Raw genomic sequence first — 24,461 nt, 5'->3', positions numbered from 1 at the left:
CCTTGGCTAGAGCTATCAAGTTTGTGTCCCAACAGAAAAGCAAATCCATCCCCAGATCAGGGTGCTTCAGATGTGTCAACTTTGAGATCGCAGCAGGATAGCTGAAACAAGTGATGCAAGCAGTAGTGGTACGCACAGGATTTAAGGATCGCCATGCTGACTGGTCTCTTCAGCCTCCCAGAAGGTCTTCACCACCTGTGAACCATGCTTACCCTGGAGCACTAGATCACTAAACTGCCAGTCCCAGTGTCTGACCGAACACTGTTCTCTGCAAGTTCTCAAACAGCTGTAGGCCTCTACCTCTGTGGGTCCTCATGAACAGCCTCATTCCATTTCCTTACTTCCATAAGTGAAGAAACACAGTGACCATTGCTTCAGCTACATATTCCTTTGGTAGGTGGAATCCTAGACCAGGGCTTTATAATCTATCACCCAGTATGGCTTAAACCTGGATGATAAAAAGATCCTATGACTTACCAGAATGGCTCAACCCCATCTCTCAGACTCTATTATCCCCTCCCAGAGGATCCAAATTCCTACTAAAACCTTCTTAACTTCGTGGCTACTTCAGTACAAACACTCCATCAGGAAACAGCATGTTACAAATAAATACCCAACAAGAAGGCTTGGTCCCCAAGTGCCTCCCCCTCCCATGCCAGCAGAATCAATCAGCCTTCTGAGAGAACTTTTTTCCCATTCAGAAATGCAGCACAGAGCACCCTGCCTTTTCCCATGACTTCAGCACTCAGAAAATTCTTGCAAAGGCAAGTGCTATGTTAAATAAGTACATCAATGTAGAGTCACAAATGCCCTAGAAAAATGGCAAGACAACATACATGCATACTCACTTTGATGAGTCTATGAAGTATATTACAAGGGCACCAATGCTGAGAGCAAAGACTAGCACAACCTGAAAAAGAAAATAAACATTCCATTATTTAAGGGCTGAGACCTGGATGTTTGCATTCCTGATTGGCTGCAGCAACTGATTGAAGCACAGTGCCTACTATTTCCAGGGACCTGCTTCCCTATCTCCTGCGCTCACTGCCCCATGACAATCCAGATGATGGCTCTTTACCCAGCAGTGGAAGCATCCTTGACAACAGGGATCAGGGCAGACTTTTCCATATCATGTCCTTGGATATTTTTTTTGTTTTTAAATCTGGCCCTTTCACCTCAAGGACCAGCTTCTCTACAGTTGCAATCAATCAGTCAATAAACTTCAAGGGGAAATAATGAGTACAAAGACTTGGGAGGATGTAGTTTTTCATCCTCTACCTACCCTGGGACTGAGAGGGAATGATTGTTCCTAGCAGCTTTGTTGAGTTATAAAATACACCCATTTTGAGCATATAATTCCTTAATGACCTTTTAGAAATTTACCAACCTATGTGACACCACTGTGATCCAGTTTCAGAAGGTTTTTATCATCTCAATAAGATCTTTCATGCTTGTGAAATTAATAATCCCTGCTTTCTCCTCCAACCCCAAACAGTCATTAACCTGCTTTCTGTCTCTATGTAAGAAATAACCATTGGCAAAGTACACATTTGCTACTACAGATGTCCCTTGAGTGTGTGTGTGTGTGTGTGTGTGTAAGTAGTTATGTGCACATACAAATACTTCTATATAGATAGACATTTTCACAATTCTGTGTGTGTTTATAAGATTTCTCAAGTATTTAGTGAAACCACTTATGTGCAAATAAGCCAATTAGGTAATACGTCTGACCAGTTAGTTATATGACAATCTCTAAGTTGTTTTGCACTCACTCAAAATCAATCATCACAAATATGAAAGACAGCTTTGGCATCTCCTTCAATGTGCACCTGTCACATAAAAGTCCATTGAATAGACACGTAGCAGATGAGGCTGTTACTGACACTTCTGTCCTTCACTCAATGTTCTAATGTGTTTATTTCATCTTGCACAGAGGAGACAATTACTGCAAATAAAAGATACTCCCAGTAAAACAGACCCTAACACCCAACAATTAAGAATGAGATCAGAAATGAAACATCATCATCACACAAAATGCCTGCCTGATGCTCAACTCCTGCCCTTTAGATATATTCAAATCCTAAAAAGACTTCAGTGAAGAGCCTTAGAAATGCCAGTCTTCCCCAAGATCCACATACAAAAATCTGGCTGACATGAGTTGATGGGACAGAAGCTAACTCCAACTTCTACAAAGACAAGGCATGTTCAGGCTGTTGTGTGTGTGTGTGTGTCTGTGTGTGTGTGTGTGTGTGTGTGTGTGTGTATACATGTGTAAATCACATACTCCTATGTTTTTTCTGTGTATGCCAATAAACAATAAAATGTGCATGTAATTCTCATTTAAAACACTGCAAAATCTCCATGCAACCACAGGAGAGAGATGACCAGCTTGCTACATAGTGTGGAAAATAGCTGGGCACAATACAATGAACACATAGTGTTCTTAACAACTGCTAGCATTTCTTTCTGAAGAAAAGTGGTTAGAGTACTACACAACTAGGATCTATTTCTCTCTCCTGCTTTGCTTTTCAAATCAAGATTCCGATGGCAAGCAAGGCAGCTCTCACAGCCTATCTGCAACTACCAGCTACCAGTGGACTGGCTCTTAGATGGCCTGCCTCTGCTTCACTTCTTTATATGAGTTCGTTCAGAGCTTGTTTGCAAAGGTATATAGGAAACAAACACACAAGCAGGATTCTGCTTTTCATCCTACAACAAATAGCACCAGATTAATTTGGAGCTGTGTTGCTATTTCTGAACCAGAAGCAGTTAGATCCTGACCCTGACCTCATTCTTAGAAAGCTGCAAAGGGAAGGGAGGGAACTCTTCATTCATAAACAGCTGATTAGCCACAGATCCCTCTCCATTTAATTTAGCTCCTAGTGTGTATGAATGTTGAGCTTTCTCAGGGCTCACTAGACAGTCCTATGCCAGCAAATGCTATGTATTATGAAATGAAAATCAAAAGTCCTTGCAGATGGCACTTCATTCTGTGAGAAGTTAGTCTCAGCACTCCTGTGCAAGCATGTTTTCCCAGCAGCAGGATGGCCAAAGTAACTGACACTAATTTGTCCCAGCAGCCTCCACTTGGGAATAATGTGTCACTTATTTAAGCAAATCAGTCAATGATAAGAGTTTGGAATACATCCTTCTGTCTTCTTTAAACTCAAACAAGCCAGGAGGTGGTGGTACACACCTTTAATCCCAACACACAGGAGACAGAGGCAGGTGGATCTCTGTGAGCTCCAGCCTTGTCTGCAGAGAGAGTGCCAGGACAGATTCCAAAACTACACAGAGAAATCTGATCTTGGGAAAAACAAAACAAACAAACAAACAACCTCAAACAGCAGTATTCTCAAAGAGGGTAAGGGCAAAAGGAAAATGGCAGGGATATGACCCTCCATAGCACAGTTATTGACTGCACCTAGGCTTGGATGATTCTAAGTCCTGCTGGAAGGCTTTCTTTCAGGGAGATTGGGGATCAGACTATCCTGCCCATCAGGAGCTACTATCACCTGCATACATGCCAAAAATAATATAACAGTGCTTCTCAGTAGGAAGGTGAATTGTGTGTGTAAACTTTAAATTTACCAATGTGTCTTGTTATTGTATCAGGCTCGATTACACTGTTAGTCTAGACTCAGGTCATGCAGAAATGTGCCCATGAAAATGTGAGCTTGAGAGCCTCAGAGACTTGTTACGTGACTCTCTCCTAGCCACCTGAGCAGAAGGCATGGCTTGCCCTTTTTCTCTAGCTTTCTAACCAACAACCACATTCTTTTTTTTTTTTTAAGGGAAACAATAACCAGTTGGTAAAGATACTTGCCAAGGAACAAACCTAGAAAACCCACGTAAGGTAGATGAAGGGAACCCATTCCATAAAGCTCTTCTCAAACTTCTAAGTCTGTGCTGTGGTGTGTATGCCCATACACACACGTCATGCACACACAGAGAAGGATAAACACGTCTTATGTGATTACATAACTAGTAGTCAATTATACAGGTACAGAGAATGTAGGCTAAAGCTACCAAAGGGAGATCATCAATCAAGAGACAGAGGATGAGTTAGAGGAGAGTAGGGATGTTTATGGGTTCATGTGTTGGTACCTCTTTGTTCTCTAAGTAGCAGTTTTTCATACAAGTTATTGCTGCTTGCATATTGCTCCAGGATAGTACAGAGCCATTGAAAGCCCCTTCTGCATGCTTCTATGGCCCAATGTTAGGAGGATGGAAGTCCACAGGATAGGGAAATATGACCCTAAACAAGTCACAACATCCTTCCTCTCAGACAGTCACATACATGTGCTCTTCAGCAGCTAAGTCATAGAATAACTTTTAAAATGACCAACCTGTCACATACAAGAATCTATATGTGGTCAATAGTATGATCTAAGAGATCCTTTGTTCTTTGCCTGTCGTGACACATGTTCTACTAGATGTGAATAGAGTCTGTATAGCTCATCCAAATCCTCATAGGCAGTACTCAGCTCACCATCTTGGCTATCTTGGACAGTAGTCACTGCCCCGCTCTCAGACTAACTGCAAACACCTATATAAACTGCTTTCAGTATAAGGCACTCAAGCCTGGCTTAGATCCACCAGGAAACTGGAAGCAAGATGAGAGCCTGGCACCTCTGATTCTGTTTTATGTGCATGCTTTGGCTGAATGCACAGAGGTAAATTATTTGTCTTCAACCTTTTGTTTGTAGTCACCTCAAATTCCAGGTGAAACTAATGCTGTCAAGGAAGACCACCCCCCCAGATAAGGACAATTAGCCATGAGGATGAATCTGAGTCTTAGAACATAGATAATCATCTCGCTGAAACCAGGCAGGTCCTGAAGGCAGCGTGTAGACAGTGACTAACAAATCAGTCTCATCAGACCATTCTGTAGGTTTACCTTATAGAACAGGAGCTGAGACAAAGATGGAGAAGTGATAGGCAAAAGTATCCTTTGACCACAACAGCTTTGTCATGCAAATCTCTTGCCCTATATTTAAACCTAAATCTCACATTAGCATCATTAAGATAGACATGGGTCAACTGGACCATTTTATCATGTTTCTTTCAATGTGGCCACATTGAGTAATTTTCTTTCCTCCGCTCTTCAGTATTATCTGTGACCTTAACTGGGAAAGAATGACTGAGCTTGCCTTCTTGGGGCTTCTAGAGTTGAAATTTGCACCATTAAAAAATTCCAGTTACCAAACACTATTTCCATAGTGCCAGAGAGAGAGAGAGAGAGAGAGAGAGAGAGAGAGAGAGAGAGAGAGAGAGAGAAACTTGATAAGCAACATTGAAACAATGGAATGTGAGTCATCTATTTTCAGAACCCAAAATTAAACATGACAAGTGTTTGCACCAAAGAATGCCAGGAACCAGGAACACAGAGAGAGAGAGAGAGAGAGAGAGAGAGAGAGAGAGAGAGAGAGAGAGAGAGGGAGAGAGAGGCTATTCTCTTTATCATGAGGAGAATTGAGGTGAGAGCAAGAAAAATTAGCAGTCATCTTCCTGAGTAGAAACCCCAGCAGGCCATGAATACCATTCAAATGCCTGGGACAGGGAGGGGTATCATAAACATGAAAACCAGTATCACTAAATACAGCACTTTCCCCTCAGTTACTGAAGCTCCTGGGGAAAGGCAAATTCAGTGAAGTTCTGCAGGCAGATAGGCATGGAGGGAGAGCCAGAAAGCTAAAGAGCAAAGGCTGTACAATTAGCATATGAAGAGGACAAATTGGCAAAGAAGAAGGCTAGGAGAAAACTTGGCTGAGGCCAGCAAGCAAGATGCAAAGGTAAGGTGGTCTGAAGATGACCCATGGATCATTTTAATATTAAACAGCTCAATCTTAGGTGGAGACTTAAGATGCTGATGAGACATTAGACACATGCATTTGGTTATATGTAGAATTACACTTAACAGAGCATATAGAGAAAAGCCAATGTGCAAATAATTCCAAATACCTGTATTCTTTATACAGCATGGCTGCTTATAAACTCTCTTTGATCTAACCCACTTCCTCCCTTGAAGTGGACTCTTCCTTCCTCTCTTTTTTCTTTTTTATTGGTTTTTCTAGACAGGGTTTCTCTGTGGGTTTGGAGGTTGTCCTGGAACTAGCCCTTGTAGACCAGACTGGTCTTGAACTCACAGAGATCCACCTGCCTCTGCCTCCTGAGTGCTGGGATTAAAGTCGTGCATAACTACTGCCCTGCAATGGATTCTTTCTTAATAAATTCTCTCATTCTGCTTGCTATGTGTCTATGTCCATGTTTTTGTTGGAGGACAGCAGAAACTGGCCCCTCCCTGAAGCCAATAGTAGTATGAACACAGGTGACTGAGTCAAAAGGAGAGGCTCTGTAGAGATGTCCTAGAGCTTGATTCAATTTGTCAGGTTTGCAACCATCCTGATAGGAATGAAGACAGATTCTAACATACACACTACTGAGACAATGAACCCACAGGGAATTGGAATTTACTCAGGAATCTTGTGCTGGGTGAAGGGAAAAACTGGGGTCTTGGTGGCAACTAGACTGGGTGCTGCCTCAGGAAAGAGAATACGTATAGTCCTGACAACCTGTCAGAACTACTTGCAGACAGACTAGAGCCAGACACTGATGGGTCAATGATGGGCAGGACCACACTTAACCAGGGTACCTCTCACCTTCTATTTAAACCCAACCCTCACAGCAGTACCTTCAAGATGAACTAGGGAGGAATGGGATGCTGTATCTCTAAACCTCTTGGTTTGTTCCTCTTCCCAATGCCTGGGAATTTCTTTGTTTCTCGCTATTACTTCTTTACTTGGCCTACTGAGGAGAGGTATGAGCTTGCCTTGTTAAGGCTGCTGGGGCGCTTTGAACCTGGACAACTCCACTAACAGTCTGAGTCATACCCTTCCCATGGCCACATGAGAATAATGGGCCTTCAGAGATGCATCTGCTACATCCCTGGGGAGTTTTCCTGAAAAAGCAGAGATGGAGACTCCTTGTAGGATATCTCAGCAGGCATAGGTGCTTACTGCCTAATCTGGAAACCCCAGTTTTATCCCTGGAACCCACAAGGCAGCAGGAGAGAAGGGGCTTTCCTGCCAGGTCTGACTTCCATAGGCATGCTGAGGTACACATCTCTAACACCCTAAACAAGTCCAAAACAAAACAGAGCAGGAGTGACCTTGTTGGTCCCAGGTACCAGGGAATCTTAAAACAAGGAAAGAGGAGTTGGTCCCCTTCATTTATGTTAGGCTCGTCTCAAAAATCTGATGTATGGCCAAGAGTGGGTGTTTCTGAATTCAAGCCATTAGGGAAAACTACTTAGCTCAAGTCAGAGATTAATTTACAAATGTCACCTTAACAATTAGCCCATTAAAACATATGTATGAGGCCTGCAGGCTCCAAGAATCTGCTAGGCATGCTCCAGAAAGTCCAGAGAGGAGGAGGAATTAATTCTTCCCTAAGCGGGCTTTTATACATTCTCCTCAGCTCACAGCAGAGCAAATGACCCTAATTAATGATGTTACATGTTCGATGTGAAATCTAGCTACTGGCAGCAGAGACTTTTCTTGGAAAAAAAGATAGTTTTCCATAAGTGATGCTGAAGGTGCATGGCCTTGTTTTTTTGGTGTTTTTAAATTGAGATATTATTTATATATAATAAAGTTAACTGTGTACAGAAAAATAAATAGATGAGTGATTTCTCAAGGCAAAACAATCTAGAGACAGTTTGTTTCTGAGAGGGGGGATGTATTCCAACATCTAAATTGTAATGTTGAGTCCAGTGAACTTAATGACTTCAATGAATATTTCTTGAACTCTGATGCACAAGACCAAGAGAGTAAGAGACTGGAGAACACAAATCCAAATTAGGAAAGTCAGGCTGGCCTCTGGCCTCTGCCCTCCACTAGCATGGAAACCAGAAGCTAAAATGAATCAGGAATCTTGTGAATTTAAGAAATATCCTAAATATAAACAGATTCCTGAAAGGATAAAGTGTAGAAAAACTGCCACTTCTATGCCACTCCACATAAATGGTAGTGGAAAAGAGAAGGAAGGTGAAAAATACATACACACATGTATGTGGGCACATACATACACACACACACATACACACACACACACACACACACACACACAGACAGACACAAAGAATATCACTGATGTTCCAGGTTGGCCTGTGCTAGAGAGCAAAGATTCGAGGTATGGAGTATGATGGCATGTGGTATGAAGACGAAGCAGGCATATTGGGGTCTCACTAAGCAGCATGGCTACACTTAGCATGTCACTTTATTTCCCTAGGAGTCAGCTTCCCAATCTGTGAAATGCCAGGATTGGGAGAGAAGTTCATTAGGAGAGGATCAGGAAATCATGGATCTCTGAGAATAAATGAAGATTTTTTTCTGTAAAGGAAGTACTCTTGTATGCCACCTAGATACCCCTTATGCCCTAACCTCTTCCTCTTATGCTTCTTGGAGTCTGAAAAAGCCAAAGCTTTTCTGTGCATTTTAATCTTATTCACTCAGCCTGATTACCAGTGAGTTTATTGTTTTGCTTTTGAGGAAAAAAAAGAAGTGGGGTGTTTAATTACAAATCTTCAATAATTCTAAGTGGGTATAATATTGGCATCCCAAGAGGCACTTATATGGCCATAAATTTAAAAAGATTTATAGAGTTTAGGACAGGTATTTTGATTAGGCCATTTAAACAGCTAAAGGTCCCTTAATTTCTCACCTGATGATAAGCTATGGATGTGTACAAACAAACATGATACAAATTAATTCAGTGAAAACCCAAACTCCAAAGAAAATTGAAAAGAGAAATGTGTTCAAGAAGAAAGCAAGTTGGGGGTAGGGAGTGCTGTGAGGATAAGAGGGATGTATTGTATATGAGAAGAATGAAGGCAGAGGAGGAGGAAGGAGAGGAAGAGAAGAAGAGAAGAAGAGGAGAGGAAGAGGAGGAGGAGGAAGAAGAAAGCAAGCCAGAGGAAACAGTGCCTTTGAGGAGTCATCATACTTACAATGCACAGTGCCACAGTACCTAAGCTGAGAGCACAACTGTGGCTTATTTACATGTAAGGCTTAGGTGCAAGATTCACTTTTCTAGGTGGTGTTGGTGCTGGTACTAGAACTCCAGGCCTTGAGACTGATGAGTGCACATTCCACTACCAAACTATACCCCCAGTCCCAAACTCATAAAGTAGCCCAGCAGAAATAACTAGGAATTTATAGGCATTTTATAGGTATCTATGGGAATCTATTGAGTCCCCAAGTGCAATTGTATGAAGCCATAATGGTCTGGAATATCAGGACACAGAGAAGTGACTTCCACCAAAAGCTTGTAATTATAACACTAGTATAGAACAACAACAAGAAAAAATATCTCTGACTGAACTAAGGCAATGAAAACTCTGGTCCATTTCTTCTTCTGAATCTATCCCAGACTCCTTCCCTCTTTAGACTTTAGTTATTAGACATTCAGTTCTTATCATTCACAATTTGCTCCTTCCACTCCTTCCTACCACAGAGTCTTTGCACATCCTGTTACAGACTTCTAGAAGTATCACTTCTTATAGGCTACATAACCATCAGAAATCAATTCCACAGTCATTTCCTGCTTATTGAATACAATTATCTTCAAGTACAGTCTCTTTGTGGCAGTCAGCATCACAGCAATGACATATTTCTTTACTGTCTTTTGTCCAGTGTGTCTCTTCTATACTGCAAGTGCTCTGAGGGCAGAGTGCATGCCATGTGTTAACAAGAACTCAACTTCACCATCTCTCAGTGTTTATTAAACAAGTAAATACTTAGAAAAAGGATGGAGAACGCATTTGGAGATTAAAACCATGCAAACAAAAGAAGAGTGGAAGAGAATGGATGAGACTCTAGAATGTGAAACCAACCTTGGGTAGAGTGAGATGTGGCTCCAGGTGACACAGGACCAATGGACCAGAGAGTGGGGAAGAAGGGTACCCTAGAGGAGGGGGTCAAAAGTGTAGTGTACATGTCCAGGAACTATGCATACGGTTTGGAAGCTGAGGACTGGAGTTGAGGACTGAGAAGGCAAAGTAGAGGGTAGCACCATCCCGGAATAGCAAGAAGAGTCTGGAAGTAGGGAAGTACCCTATCAGGAAACAGATAGCGAGAGGATTTAGTAGGAGAACAAAATTCTCAAGAGAAAGGGTTTTAAATAAAAATGGAAGGCAGAACATTGACTGGACCCTCATCTACAAAAGAGACGAGCCAGGTCCAGTGACCAATGAAAGAGACATTAGGGATCTGGGAAAAACAACTTCAACCACAGCAGTGGGCACACAGTACATTCAATAGAGATTTAGGGAATACATATTTGTATGAAAACTGGAAATCCTTGAACACAAGACACAAAGTAACACAAATATCATGCATACATAATGAATACACCAATGTAGGTATACACAACCTATACACATATACAAATGCTGCCAGGTCCTTAGAAATAAACTGACATGTTACTAATCATAAGTAGTGGATCTCTATGTCAATATTTACTAATCAAGTATGTGTACAGCAATATATCTGTCTATTTTAAAGTCAGATCATCTCAAAATGACTACAGATAAAATGAAGGCTTCCTCTTAACATACACTATGCAGAACAAATTTCTTACAAATCATACATCTGCTGCTAGAGAGAGAAAATGAAATGCAGTAACAGGCTTTGGGGAGGACACAGATAAATGTGATAAATATGACTAAAAAGACAGAGGTGGATGGTGTGAGTTCATTTTCACTTTAAATATTCCCCAAAGAAGAATCCAGAGCATCAATTACAAGCTAATTGCTTAACACCTTTTCCCTTCAAAGTGAGGGTTGACCTGCCCCCAGGTTCAGGGTAGTGCTCCTCAAATATGCAAGAGTGCTCCTATATCCAGGCTTTGGTTGTTAATAATAATGCCATTTTGCCAATATAATATGTTCCTCTGTGAAATCAATTCATTACAACTAAATATGAAAAGAAAAAAAAATGTGAAAGAAATCTGAAACTAGAAAACATAATTATAACAGTAAGTAAAAAATAAAAATGTCCTCTAAACTCCTGGACTTCCTGAAGCCTCAGGTTAGTGACAGTTGAATTTTATGTCATTTCCTAATAATACTCAAAAGGATGCATTTTGCCTAATTTTACCAATAAGCATTAAAACTGGTGCCTTGGGAAGCAACATAAAATCTTCCATCTGAGGTTTGAAGTTTAAAGAACTTTTCTATCTAATTATTGAAAAATATGGGGGGAAATTTTCCATCTGTTGATGAAGCTCCCAAGTCCTAGTTAATGAGTTTTGTGAGAAATTGCCTAGCTTTAGTGAATGCAGGTTTGGCCAACTGGAATTTTAATTTAATTAGGTTTATAAGATGAGAAATCTTCTATAGCCCTGCCAGGTTAACACTTGCCACTCACTGTCACAAAGGATTAAATTTACAGCTTTCTTTGCCCTACTTCTCAAATCTATCCAGCTCTTAGATTACATTAAAGGCAAAGCTGGAATGGAGCAAGGATTCACATAGATTTTTGGCCATTTAGGTACAGAAGGGACTCATTCACAATGGCCAAAAGATAAAAGTGCCCAAGGGTCCATAGGCAGATGCACACATGGACAAGATGAGATATGCACATTCATTGGGATGATTTTTAGCATTAAAGAAAAGGAGGCTCCTACTTCATTTCTGCTTCTATGATAAACACAGTGGCTAAAAGTGACTTGCAGAAGAATGAGTTTATTTCATTTTATTTTCATCATGGAGGGAAGCCAAGGTAGGAACCTGGAGGAGGGAACTGAAGCAGACGCCATGAAGGAATATTGTTACTGGCCCATTTCCCATAGTTTGCTCGGCCTGTTTTTTTACAATTGAGGACCACCTGCTCTGGGGTGGCACCACCCACAGTGGGCCATCCCACATCATTCATTAATGAAGAACCACCCCCTAAACACACACACACACACACACACACACACACACACACACACACACACCACCACCACCACCACCACCACCACCACCACCACCAATATGATTGAAGCCATTCCTTAATTGAGAGTTTTTATTTCCAAGTGAGTCTAGTTTGTGTCAAAAACTAACAAGCTCAGAAGGAAATACATGGTATAATATATAATATCAGCAGTTGCTTGGAGGTATTATGATAAGTGAAAGAAGCCAACAACAAATGGACACATATAGCACATGATTTAACTTCTAAGAAGTCCCTTCAGTAGCCAAGTTCTAAGGGGCAGCAAGTTGAATAGTAATTACTAAGGAATGTTATTAGGTTACTAAGTGCATTGGGGGCAATGAGTCATTGTTTGATGAGAATAAAGTTTTTATTTAACAAGATAAAGTGTTCTATTCATAGATAACAGTAATGACTGTACAATTTACATTTGCCTAATATCACTGAGATATGTGCTTATTAACTTGCCAGTGGCTGAAATGATTAATCATACATACATACAAACATACACACATGTGCAGGCATGTATACTTGATGACTTTTTCTGAGCATCTAGAATCTAGTGGTTCTAAAAATTCAAGTAGAATATAGAAATGTATTTATATTGAAAAATTCGCATTAACGACTCTCCCATGAGAATCTAAGAATCTCTACTTTTGAATGCCATGAGTACCTCTAAGAAACTTACTAGATGCAAGTGGCACTTGCCCCCCCCCATACATTTCATCTTGTCATCTAGTAAGCGGAATCTACCCACAAATAACCACAAACATGGACATGAGCCTCACAACTTCACTTCCCACTCCCCTCCTGATCTGTTGCTAGGGATCAGAGCACCTTTGTCTTTTGATAACTATAACTAAAAATTTCCAAATATGACTCTGTTTAAGAAAATGCCCATAATCCTATAAGCACTCCACAAACACACAACCATCCCTCCAAAGAAGATGGAACAGATTCAGGTCATCTGTCCTCCTAGGCTAAGCCTCAAGGCCAGTTTGCAGTAATATGTGGTCACAGACCACAGATTACTAGAACATTAAAGGCATTCCTAGAAATAATCTGAAATCTCCCCCTTCTACAAGAATGATTTTAGCCACCCAAGGTCTTGCTTTTAAGAAAGATTATTGATGTACTCTAGGGAGAAAAGCTACCATTGCCCTTCAATGTCAAGGGAGCTAACCAAAGATGATAACCAACATTCAACTGTCTATCCCACACTGATGTCAACATTCAACAAGCTTTAAATTGCCCTACTACCATAGGCTGGGACCAGCCATAGTTATGTACATCTACATACTAAGGCCATTAGTGCCTCCATTGATTTTCTCCTCTTCATAGCTTCCTGCTGACCATAGCAAAAGGGCTGGCTCCAGCCAGTATTGTCTAGGCTGAGAATGATAGCAGCCAGTCCTTTTGTGAAGTACACAGTAGAGAGAAATCCAGATCTCTAAAGGACAGTTTCCCTCGTCCAACCACTTCTGGCATCTCTCCCTCCTTTGAAATTTATTTCTGTGTTTATTATTGAATTTAGGCAGGTAAGCCACCCTTTCTGGAGTAGAATGCTTCAGGAGATAGCATCCCTCACGCTGCTCACAAATTCTGGCTCCCACAGCCTGGGAAATTGGAAGATAGCATCAGAGGCACAAGGCTCATCATATGCAATTATGTTTGGCCTGAATGAGGGAAGATACCCTCAGCCAGCACTGCACAATCACAGAAAGAATGAGCCATAGTCCCAGTTACCATCCTGCTTCTTGAGACCCTGTCACAAATCCACATCACCCATCAAGTATTAGAGGATGGTAACCACACAGGGAAAGTGAACTCTGTCTGACTGAGGCACACATCGAAAAGACTACACACACCATTTGTTTGGGGCAAGTGTTTGGGGTGGGAGCGTGGCAGTTGAAACACTTAGCTTCTCACTTCTTTCTCAGATCAAAGAAAAAGAGACCTTGGAACACCACTTACCATTCTTCCAAGGTCACTCAGTAGAGGAAGGGCAAGTGAATAAGGGTCAGTCAGACCTACCTCATGCTTCAGCATCTTTGACAGGCAGACCAGGTATACAAGTAGGCATCAGCAAGGAAGGGGACAGAAGACATGTGGAGAATTTAAGGTTTAAGAGCCTTGGCATGTTGTCAAGGAAAAATCAGAATTGTAGTCAGGATGAAGGCATATTTTTTTCCCTAGATTTCAAATTCATATGTAGGGAAAGCTGTCACAGGGAATAGGCATTTTTACTGTCACAATCTAGTTGCTTATTTCAGTGCAAGCCAAGTCTGATGGCTGAATTTCCCTCCCCATCTGATCCATTCAAAGATCACCAGATTTAGGAGCTCTTTGTACCATTCAATGCACAAAGTTGCCGAGTGTATGATCACAGCAAGCTAAGGCTGACTGGACACAGGATTTGAGTATGAAGAAAAGCTCCCAGTACGAAAAGATGACTTAGTAAGTAAAATACTTAACTCCAGTATTTGGATCTGAGTTTGAATTGTTAGAACCCACAGAGAACATGGCACAGGAGAGTGCATCTGCAATCCCAGTATACCTACTATAAGATGGGAGATGGAGACATGAAAATCTTAGGCACCTCTGGCAGCTTGTTAGTAATGCCAAACAACAAAGAGACATTAGCTCAAAAGAGGTGGAAGGTGGGGACATACATTGACATTGTCCAGTGACCTCTGACACGTGAGCTGTGCACACATGCATGTGTGCATATGCGCTCACACCAAAAATACACTAATGTGTACTCACATGTGCTTGCATACACACATGCACTCATATACACATGTATGCAGACACACACACACATACAGAAGCACACACACATAGAGTTCCCTGCTGTACTAAATTTAAACATTAATCTCCATCAGCTGGGCAGCTAACAGCAAGATGAGGTTTTCATACCAAGCCTCTTGTGGGTTCCATGCCCCAAGACACATCTCTATGAGAATGAGAGGTAATGGCTACGTCCAATCTCTCCCATTCAGGAGCCCTTAGTAGGGCCCAGAATCTGCATTTCTATCTAATTTAAGGCTATGCAGCTGCTGGCAGTACAAGATCTTTGTTTTTTAAGATATCTACTCTTCTTTGACATAGATGCAAGCACATTATAAATCAGTTAATTTTAGGTATTTGTTCTTCAGAAAAATTCCCTTAAATTATCTATTAAAAGATCAATCCTTTATTAGGGAGCATCACACCCTCTAGTACCACCCATGATTGATTTCCAATAAAGTCCAATTTGGTAGTGAAGGAAAAACAAGTAAAAAGACATTTCAAAATCTTATGAATTGGGGAAAAGGAGGCTTGAAGTCTTCTTTGCCTTGAAATATTGCTTAAAATCATTGTTAGACTTTAGGTCCATGGGCTGGACAATGCCAGGAAGGTATTATATTTTTAGTTTAGTATTCTATCATTTATTCATTGAACACATATTTATTGACTAATGACTGTTTACCCAGCTTCGTTCTAGGACTGAATAGGGAACAAAGAACCAATGAACCCTCCTGGGATGTAGTGAGTAGAGGCAGAAGAATGATGAGGAGGAAGAGGAAGAAGAGAAGAGGAAGAATGAGGAGGAGGAAGGAAAGCTATGCAGTCAGTGACAATCTAGACGGTTGGAGAGAAGCCCTTAACTCTGTGGACTGTGAGGTCTGAAGACTTCCCAGAAGAAAGCTAGCAAAGAGGCAGGCAAATGAAGATGAACATTCTTCACCCAGAAAACATTGTATGCAAAGCCTCTTAAGCACCCCGTGGAGAGATGGAGTAGCTTCTGAACATCCCACAGGTCAGGGCTGCCCAGAAGCCCACTGAGGAGAAATTATGAAACACTGGCCAGACTTAACTAAGTAAGGTCTCATGCCTTCAAGAAGGAAAAGTACCTGCAGCCTGAAGGTGGAAAAACTGAGGGACAAAAAACATAAATGTGTAGGATAACAAACAGAAAGGCATTCTTGAAGAAGAAATGAGGCTTGAAGAATTTGTTTTATGGCCACTGTATAAGTTACATATGTGCATAAGCATGTATGTATTATGTAGAAACATGTGCACATGTGTCTGCCTGTGTGGAGCAGAGATCAACTGTGCTCCTTAGTTGCCAGCCACTAGGTTTGTTCATTTGTTTGTTTTTAAGACAGGGCCTCATTGACCTAGAGTTCACTGAGTAACTGAGGCTGGCTATCCAGCAAGCCCCCAAGTATCTCTCTCTCTCGGGCTCCTCCTCTGCCTTAAAGAATAGCAATTTGGTCAGCATCTCTGAGGGCAGACACAGACATATTTTCCTGTTTAGGAAAACTTGGAAGATCAGAGCAACAAGATCAGAAAGTCAAGGCCATCCTCAGCTACACAGCTACACAGTGAGAATAAGGCTAGCTACAAGAGATATGGTTTTTTTTATTTTAAGCTGGAAGAAGAGGGGAGGAAGGGAAAGAGAAGATAGTACAGGAAGTAAAGGAAGAGAGAAGACAAAAGGAGAGGACAGAGAAGAGACTGAAACTTACCCAACCAATTCCACCAATTCCAGTATGCTGTTACATATATGTGAAAGGCATAGCCACTTGCATAGCAGCTAAGAGGATCTTAACAAGAGCAGGGTCAGTCAAGAGACTGGGCTGTCTGAGAGGATCAGGTCTTAGTGTCTCTCAGAAAAAAATGTCAGCAGCTAGCAGCTAGCTCAGACAATCAGGAGCCAAGCTGTGTGTGTGTGTGTGTGTGTGTGTGTGTGTGTGTGTGTGTGTGTGTGTGTGTGTATCCAGGACTGAGTCAGAACTTTGCAATTAGTAGACCATTTCCTGCCACCTGGATTTCAGCAGCCTGAGTTAAGTGAGAAGGCTGCTGTTCCCCAACTCTGCTGTATTCCCTCAAACAAACAATTTTGTCATTTATTGCTTCTGGTCACCTCTGACCAATCGGACCATAACCTATCCTCAAGAATCAAGATGGATGGACAGTTGAACCCTGCCAATGGCAATGCAAACATCAAACATGGCCAAGAAACTGCCAAGGGGGAAAGGTATAAAGGGGATCTAAAGACTGTGGCCAGATCTACATTGTTTTGAGCAAAAGTGTATCCCATGAATTTCATGAGAATTCCCACACAGCTCTGTTGTGGAATTATACCTGGAAAACCTAAGAAGCAACAACACCTGCTGGTCCTAGAAATAGAAACCAGAGTGAACTCCATAGGGACACAGTGGTCCATGAAGAACAGGTTTATCAAAAGATGGCTCAATGCCATCAAAACACGGTGGAGATTTCCTCTTTTCTTGATCCATTTCCCAGAGACCTAAGAATGAACTTCCAATAGGAATAGAATTCAAGCCATGCTGTCACCTTAAATTCCCTAGAGTGTCATATTAAAAGCAAGATACAGGGCCTGGGGAGATGGCTCCATGGTTAAAGTATGCCCTGTTTTTGCAGATAATTGAAGTTGGGTTCCCAGGACCCATATCTAGAAGTTTGTTGATCCTGTAACTATTGACCCAAGAGCTCTGATATCCTCTTCATGCCTCTGATGTTACCTTACTCATATGCCATTCCTACATGCACATCTACACATGCAATTAAAAATAAAATAAAATCATTTTAAAAATCCAGAGATAATTTTTATTCTCAAAAATACTTTGAAATCTACCTAATACATCCAAAATACTTTATTTTACCAATAACATTAAAAATTAAGGAAATACTAGAGATCATTCACCTGCCCAATACACCATCATACTTTAACCATGTTACCTACTTCATAATAATTGTCCTATTTCATAAAAAGTAGCCTCATCCAAATGTCAAAGTTGTTGATTTTTTTTTAAGAGAAAACATTTTTTATTGCTTCCATTTTTAGGACCGTGTTTGAATTAAAGTCAAGTAAAGTATGCTCTAGCATACTTCAGGTTCTCAACAGGCCCATGTTGCTATGACTACCATATCCTGAATCCCGATGGAGAATGTTTCATCATGGCTGACATACAGTTTTCAGACCCCATAAATAAATAGAAAAGGTCCTGATTCTTTTCTACCAGCCCAGGGTGACAATGATCAGAACCTGGGGGTACTTCTTCCTGTCATCAGGATGAAGCATAATGATCAAAGGACAATGGCCCAGTAACAAGCCACTTCCCGGCAAGGTGGCCTTGAAAAGATAGCTCTCAGCCCCTCAGTTCCCTCTTCAATTGAAAGAGAGGAAGATGAGCACCTAACTCAAAGAGCTAAGAGGATGAAATAATTTTCTTGTGAAGCACTCAAAACAGTGTCCAGCACACAGTAAGGTAGCTAAAAACAGAGTTTAACAAATAACACAACACTATGCTGCTGAGCAAGTGTTAAAGTGCTAAGCTTTTCTGCTGTATGATGATCTTATCAGAAGATGCTCAAACAATCTCTCACCTGCAAAAAGGCAACCACATTGCTCCCTGCCAGTACCATTTCTTTCTTCACCTGAGTTCTTATTTGAAACAGAGCTCTGTGGCCCCATGCCTGGAACATCTGGAGTGTTCTAGAATGCCTGTCCTTCTCTGTCCCATAAAGAAAATATTCCAGGTCCCCACAACATAAGGAATGCATGACACCTTTTAGGCATGTGGCCTCTGTTTACACAGAGGTGACTTCAAGACAGAAGTTCCTAGAACCTTCCTGAAAGCCATGTGTGAGCTATGAGTGTGTGCATACATGAACACACACTCAGATGCATACAGCTCTGTTTTAACTCTGCATATTTTCATCTCTGGCTTATACTAGCTGTCATCACTCCATTTACTTCTTCACTTTTATATGGTATAATCCCAAGAGAACTCTTTAAGAGTGAGACTTGATCTCTTTTTCGTCCTAGAACTATAAAGAATAATGGTAAATGTTAGATCATTAACATAGGCTTTGTTTAATTATAAGGCAGTGCTTTAAAAAAAAAAACTTTGAGTCACCTTTAAAATTCTCTGTCAGGGGTACAGCATGCTACCCTGAAAATGGCACTGATCGCAGTAAGCACATTGCCCCTGCAAGTGATTGGTCCCAGTAAAGCTATCTCCAAACAAAGACCTGACATTTCTTCCAAATCTCCTAAGAAAAAAGTACATGAACACTGAATAAACACAAGAGACAAGAAAGCTCAAAACACTTCCTTTATTAGATAGGGCCATCTCCTAAGCATGTGATGTCTTCAGGGCCCACCCTGTTTTCTGACTTTAAACTCTTTGTAGTTCTGTTCTCTGAGACATACCACAATTAAATTATGGCCTTAAACATACATTCATATTTTCCTTCTCCTTTTTTTAAAAAATCTCCTTCTTTTGTTTCTATCATGCTAAGACATAATGAAGTAGCTTGGTAAAATACAGACACAAATACAGTTTCTCTCTGGAAGCTGGGTTCTTGAGCAATGAGACACAGTGGCCAATCATGTGAAGTGAAGTTGAGTGGTGGGTAACAACAAAATCCAGTAAAGGTCAAATTATTTTCTGAAGCACTCATTGCACGAAGAGTCTGTTATGATATAGTCTATATGATAACCTATTTACTTGCGAAATGAATTGAATTCACATTCATACAACTCACTTGTTCCTAGAGAAAACAGATAAAATTATGTAGCAACCTGAAAGGTTTATGGAATGGATATTATTTTTAAAAAAGCATTACATGAGATGTTAATGTCAAAGTGAGACAACATAAAATATGCTACAAGGCAAGGCTTCTATTTCCAATAAGAAAGAATAGGAGGAGGAGCTGAAGAAGGAAGGTAGCAAATTATCAATCAGGCTAGACTGGCCAGAGAAGAGCTGGTGGAGTCATGCTACATTCTAAGGGAATAACAGGTCAAGTTGAAGGGTGGAAAACAGCCTATTTATAATTGTATTTTTTCCACATATGTATTGATCTCTCATTATATGCTGGACACTATCTGTGTAACAAAGGAAGGGACCCAGGGCTTCTCTTGAGTTCTGAAGGTTTTCCTTTGGGATGATGGCTACAATTCCTCTTGGCTTTGTAAGATTAGTTTTGCCTTGCAAACAAGGAGTTTCCTCTTAGAGTCTCCTTCATGCTTGCCATTATTAAACTACAGGGATGCAGTTAACAGCCATTACAAATCATAAAAGATTTCTCCCAACTCTTTCAAGTGTGACTCTCCTAATTATAGCCTGCAGGTGAGGCCAGCCTTGACCCATTCACTATTTATAGTTTTAAATGCAGTTGGAATTTATATCACACAGAACTGTGATACAGGCTTCTTCCAAACAAAAGCTGCTCTACCCTAACACCCCTTGGTGGTAGTAAATGTCCCAAATCACTCCTCTCTGGGATGTGCTCAATAAGGATCTCATCCCATCCCTGGTACAGGAACTTACAATAACCAAGTTCATCATTCAAATGATACTGCTGAGAAACAAAACAATTTTCTCTGTTAAAAATGTGATTGTTGTCCTAATTTATCTGTTTCCTTGGCAGTGTTCAAGGTTAATTTATTGCCCAATAAAGCAAACAATAGCAGAGCTGCTGAGTGGTATAAAACCACTATTTCTTCCTAGCACAAGCAACCTGCCTGAGCCAAAAGCAAACTAGCCACTGCAAACTGAGCTGTTAACCCCGTCTTTACTTGCTGTCCCAAGACATAAAAGGGAGGCAGGTTTACAGGATTTAGGGGTAATTTAGGTTATTAATAATTATCAATTGTCAGGAGAAACAGAGTAGATTTGGCCAGTGAGCCAATGGCCACAGGGTTCCTTTACTTCTGTTTGATGGCAACCCCACTTCCACAGAACCAAAGAAAAAAGGAGGAAAGGATGGGACAAGTGCAGCCTTGACCTCTCATGGTGCCTGCCATCACTGCTTCCTTTGCAGCTAAAACACCATGGGTAAAACATAAAGTGCTGCTCAGGCCTATGCTTTAGTACAACTCATATACAAGCTGTAGCTTGGATGCAGAAGGATTTTTCATACAAGAGTTTGTCTCGTGGATGATCACTGAGTAGACTGCATAAAAGGAAGCTCTTTCTATTTAGAAGTCAGATCTCCCAAGGGGCTGAACCAACTGAAGGCTCATGGGTTGCTGGTTTGGAGAAAGGAGGCTGTTTTGACTGTGCTATTACTTCCAGAGTGACACTGGAGAGCAGGGGAGAGGGGCATAAAAAGAAAAACTTGGAAAATCTGAGCTCCTAATCCACACACAAAATATCCAAAGGAAGATATGTTCACAAAGGTGAGGGAGCTGAATACCAAGCAGTACCACGGTTGGATTCAAAGGCCACTGAAGGAATCAAGATCAACTATCCCCAGGCCTGTGTTGTAATGGGGAAAACCAGGACTCAGTGAAGAATGAATTTATATGTCTTACTATTGATTAGAATTTGGGACATTGGATAAAGAAGAAAAGTTCCAGAGGTCCAGTGGGCCTGCTTTCCATTTATTAGAGGCTGGAGTGGGTATACCTGGCCTAAGCTTTTTTCTAGCCACATAAACCCCACAAAACACATGAGCTATCTTCTTCAAGAAAGTATCACATGCACTGGACAGCCACCATCGTTAGGCCCTGTGTAGGTTATTTAACCATCTGGTCTTCAGATTCTTCTTAAAAAAACAGCACCTCTGCTTTGTAAATCAGAGATTTGGATCATAGGTGTGGACATCAGCATAGTTCTAGGCTTGGTAGGTCCAGAAGCACCATCCAATGAGATCATCAACAACCTGCAGACAGTACTGAGTGAGACCTTCATACACTATGTTCTTCCCATGTGCCTGGCCTGAAGCATTACCACAGAGTACTGTGGTCATGCTGCCCTTCTATATGCCCTGCCCTTTCCTCTGTATCACTGTCCTTGTGCTTTGGACATTTCTAAGTCAAATTAGTTATTTGAACACAAGTACCAACATACTGTACAGTGACCAGATAACCAAGATGGCTACTAGACTGCTAAATGACAGGTGGCATAGCTATTATAGGAATGCTAGGTACACTGATTTGATTTCATCTTCATTGTGCTTCTCTGAATGGTTTGTTGTTGTAACTATCCAAATATTTGCAGAAGGGAGTTAATACAGGGGCAAAGGCTAGTACCACTTTTATCTTGAGAGCATGTAGAATCACCTAGAAGACAAACCTCTAGCCATGTCTATGATGTGCTTTCTAGACTAAGTTAACTGAGATGGGAAGCTCTGCCTGTAATGTGAGTGGTGCCATTCCATAGGCTGGGGTCCTAACTAGGTAAAAATGGAGAAAGAAAGCTAAACAGCAGCATTCAATTCCCTCTGCCTCCTAACTGTAGAAGTCTCAGGAGCATCTGTCTCCCATGCTTGTCCCCATGCCTTTGCCACCATAATGGTCTATACCCTCAAACCGTGGACCCATATAAAACTTTTCTTCTCAAAGTTGCTTTGTACTCAGGTACTTTTTTCACAGTAATAGGAAAAATCACTAACAAAATGGGTAACTAAAACAGCAGAAAGAAACAACAGGGAACTGTTGTACTATATTCCAGATGCCCTGAGTTATGTGGAATGTCAATCCCAAATTTACACAGACTGAACCAGAATCCACCCAGAATCTGGATCCACAGAGGGTGAGTACCCAAAGGCTGTTCTGGGTCCATCTTGAGAATATACCAATAACAGAATAAATATAATTATGAGTGAATACAACAAACATATTATGGATTATAATATAAATTAATGTAACATTAATAGAAAACAAAATATAGCATGCATTTTATACCAAACCCTATTCTAAACATTTTATTTATACTGTTTCACTTAATCACCACAAATGTTTTACTATCCCCACTGAACAGTTAAAGAAAGTGAGACTCAAACTGTTTCCCCATACCTCACAGCCATTAAATGGCATAGAGCTGGGACTTTCACCAGCCTCCCTGAGCTGCCGGAGAACTGTATAGCTGGCTGTTCCCTGTGTGGTCTCTTCAGAGTCAACAAAGATATTCTCAGCCCACCACTTTTGCTTTGCAGAGGTCTTGCCCTCCTTGGAAGAAGACTCTTCCTTACCCAGGGAAGCAGAGACAAAATGAGGAGGCCATAGCACCCTATCTTTGTTTTCAGGACTGTGTTCTAGGTACTGCTTGGATGAAAAGGAGCATTCTGTGGGACTCAGATTCTAGTGCTTTAACAAAGTCAAGCACAATAGAGAAGCTATTCCATGGTCACATCTCTGTGATTTGGTTATGCCTGGATTGGTATCAACTGTTCAAAAATGAATCTATTTTTCAGTATTCTAAATGACTGGTCACCTTTTGTTGTTGTTTTGTTTTGTTTTGTTTTTTGAGACAGGATTTCTCTGTAGTTTTAAAACCTGTCCTGGAACTCACTCTGTAGACCAGGCTGGGCTTGAACTCACAGAGATCTGCCTTCTCTGCCTCCAAAGTGCTGGGATTAAAGGTGAACAGCACCACCACCAACTCTGTAAGGAAAAGAATTCACAGAGGGACCTCAGCAATTTCCTTAACACCCACTTGCCAGAGGTCTAGACACACTGGGACTGATCGAAAAGCAGCACTCAAACTCTGCTACCAGTAACTGGTCTCCAGGAAGGTAGAGTCCATCCTGGTACTTATTCCTTAAGCTTGCAAGTCATTAAAAGGACCTGGAGCAGCTTCCCACATAACTGGCTCTATCACCAAGGCAGACCTTTGAGGCCTGTTTCACATTATTCCCACTGCACATATGTATATCTATGGCACCATCATCTTCCACTGAGTTACTGCAGTGTCCCTGCTGCAATCCATGCTCCCGCACTTGACCCTAAATACTACAGTGGCGGGGGGGCAATGGTGTGTTATCAACAGTGATTCCTCAGGCTGCCTCTGTCTACCACCATCTGCATGGACACAGGATATCAAATCTTTCTTTTCCTGAAGATTCAGAGAAAACCAGGGCACTAAAGATATTTATTTTCCATACAAATAACTAGGTTTATATCCTTCCATGAATCAATGTCAAGAGCTGTTCATGAAGCTCACATCCCACCAGGGCCATTCCCATTCAAAATGGGCACCACATATTCCTCTGACCTGTTCCCTGGCAATATGTATAGAATGGCATGTTCTGTCGCAAACATTTAGGACTATCTATGTAACTTAGCATGAGTTAGATATTTGGAAAGAATTTGTTCAGTAGCTACTGTGACTAAACCTGCTAGGTGCTAAAGAGCAAGAAAACAACAACAACAACAAACCAAAAAAACAGAAAATGGAATTCTGTCCTTCCAGGAATATATATTGCCCATAGGAAGACAAATGAAATCTCACAGATGCCCAGACCACCTTATCAGATTGCCCATGGCTGAATGAATGGGCATATCAAACACAGAGCTAGATGATAAACACCCCAAGAATTGAGAACCAGACCAGCAGTGTGGTGAGACTTGCTGGGAAAATGCTTTGTCTAACACAAACGAAGTGATCAATATGTGGTATACAAATGAGTATTAGCAAGGGGTCCCCAAAGACAGCCAATACCAAATGCTCTGAATTC

The 24,461-nt window shown here is 41.2% G+C and overlaps 1 protein-coding gene across 24 annotated transcripts in view; it reads right to left on the bottom strand.

The window, feature by feature from the left end:
• The window catches only part of Kcnma1 (potassium calcium-activated channel subfamily M alpha 1), a 707,058-nt gene that overhangs the window by 351,980 nt on the left and 330,617 nt on the right, over positions 1-24,461 (bottom strand). For all 24 annotated transcript variants that reach the window (XM_051174773.1, XM_051174774.1, XM_051174776.1 and 21 more), the window contains exon 3: positions 849-910. In XM_051174773.1, coding sequence (XP_051030730.1) covers positions 849-910 — 62 coding nt within the window. The remainder of the gene's footprint in view (positions 1-848; positions 911-24,461) is intronic.

This window comes from Phodopus roborovskii, unplaced genomic scaffold, assembly GCF_943737965.1.
Source record: "Phodopus roborovskii unplaced genomic scaffold, PHOROB, whole genome shotgun sequence".
Lineage (NCBI taxonomy): Eukaryota > Metazoa > Chordata > Mammalia > Rodentia > Cricetidae > Phodopus > Phodopus roborovskii.
The sequence above is the reverse complement of the archived record's forward strand: the minus strand, read 5'-3'. Positions and strand labels throughout refer to the sequence as shown.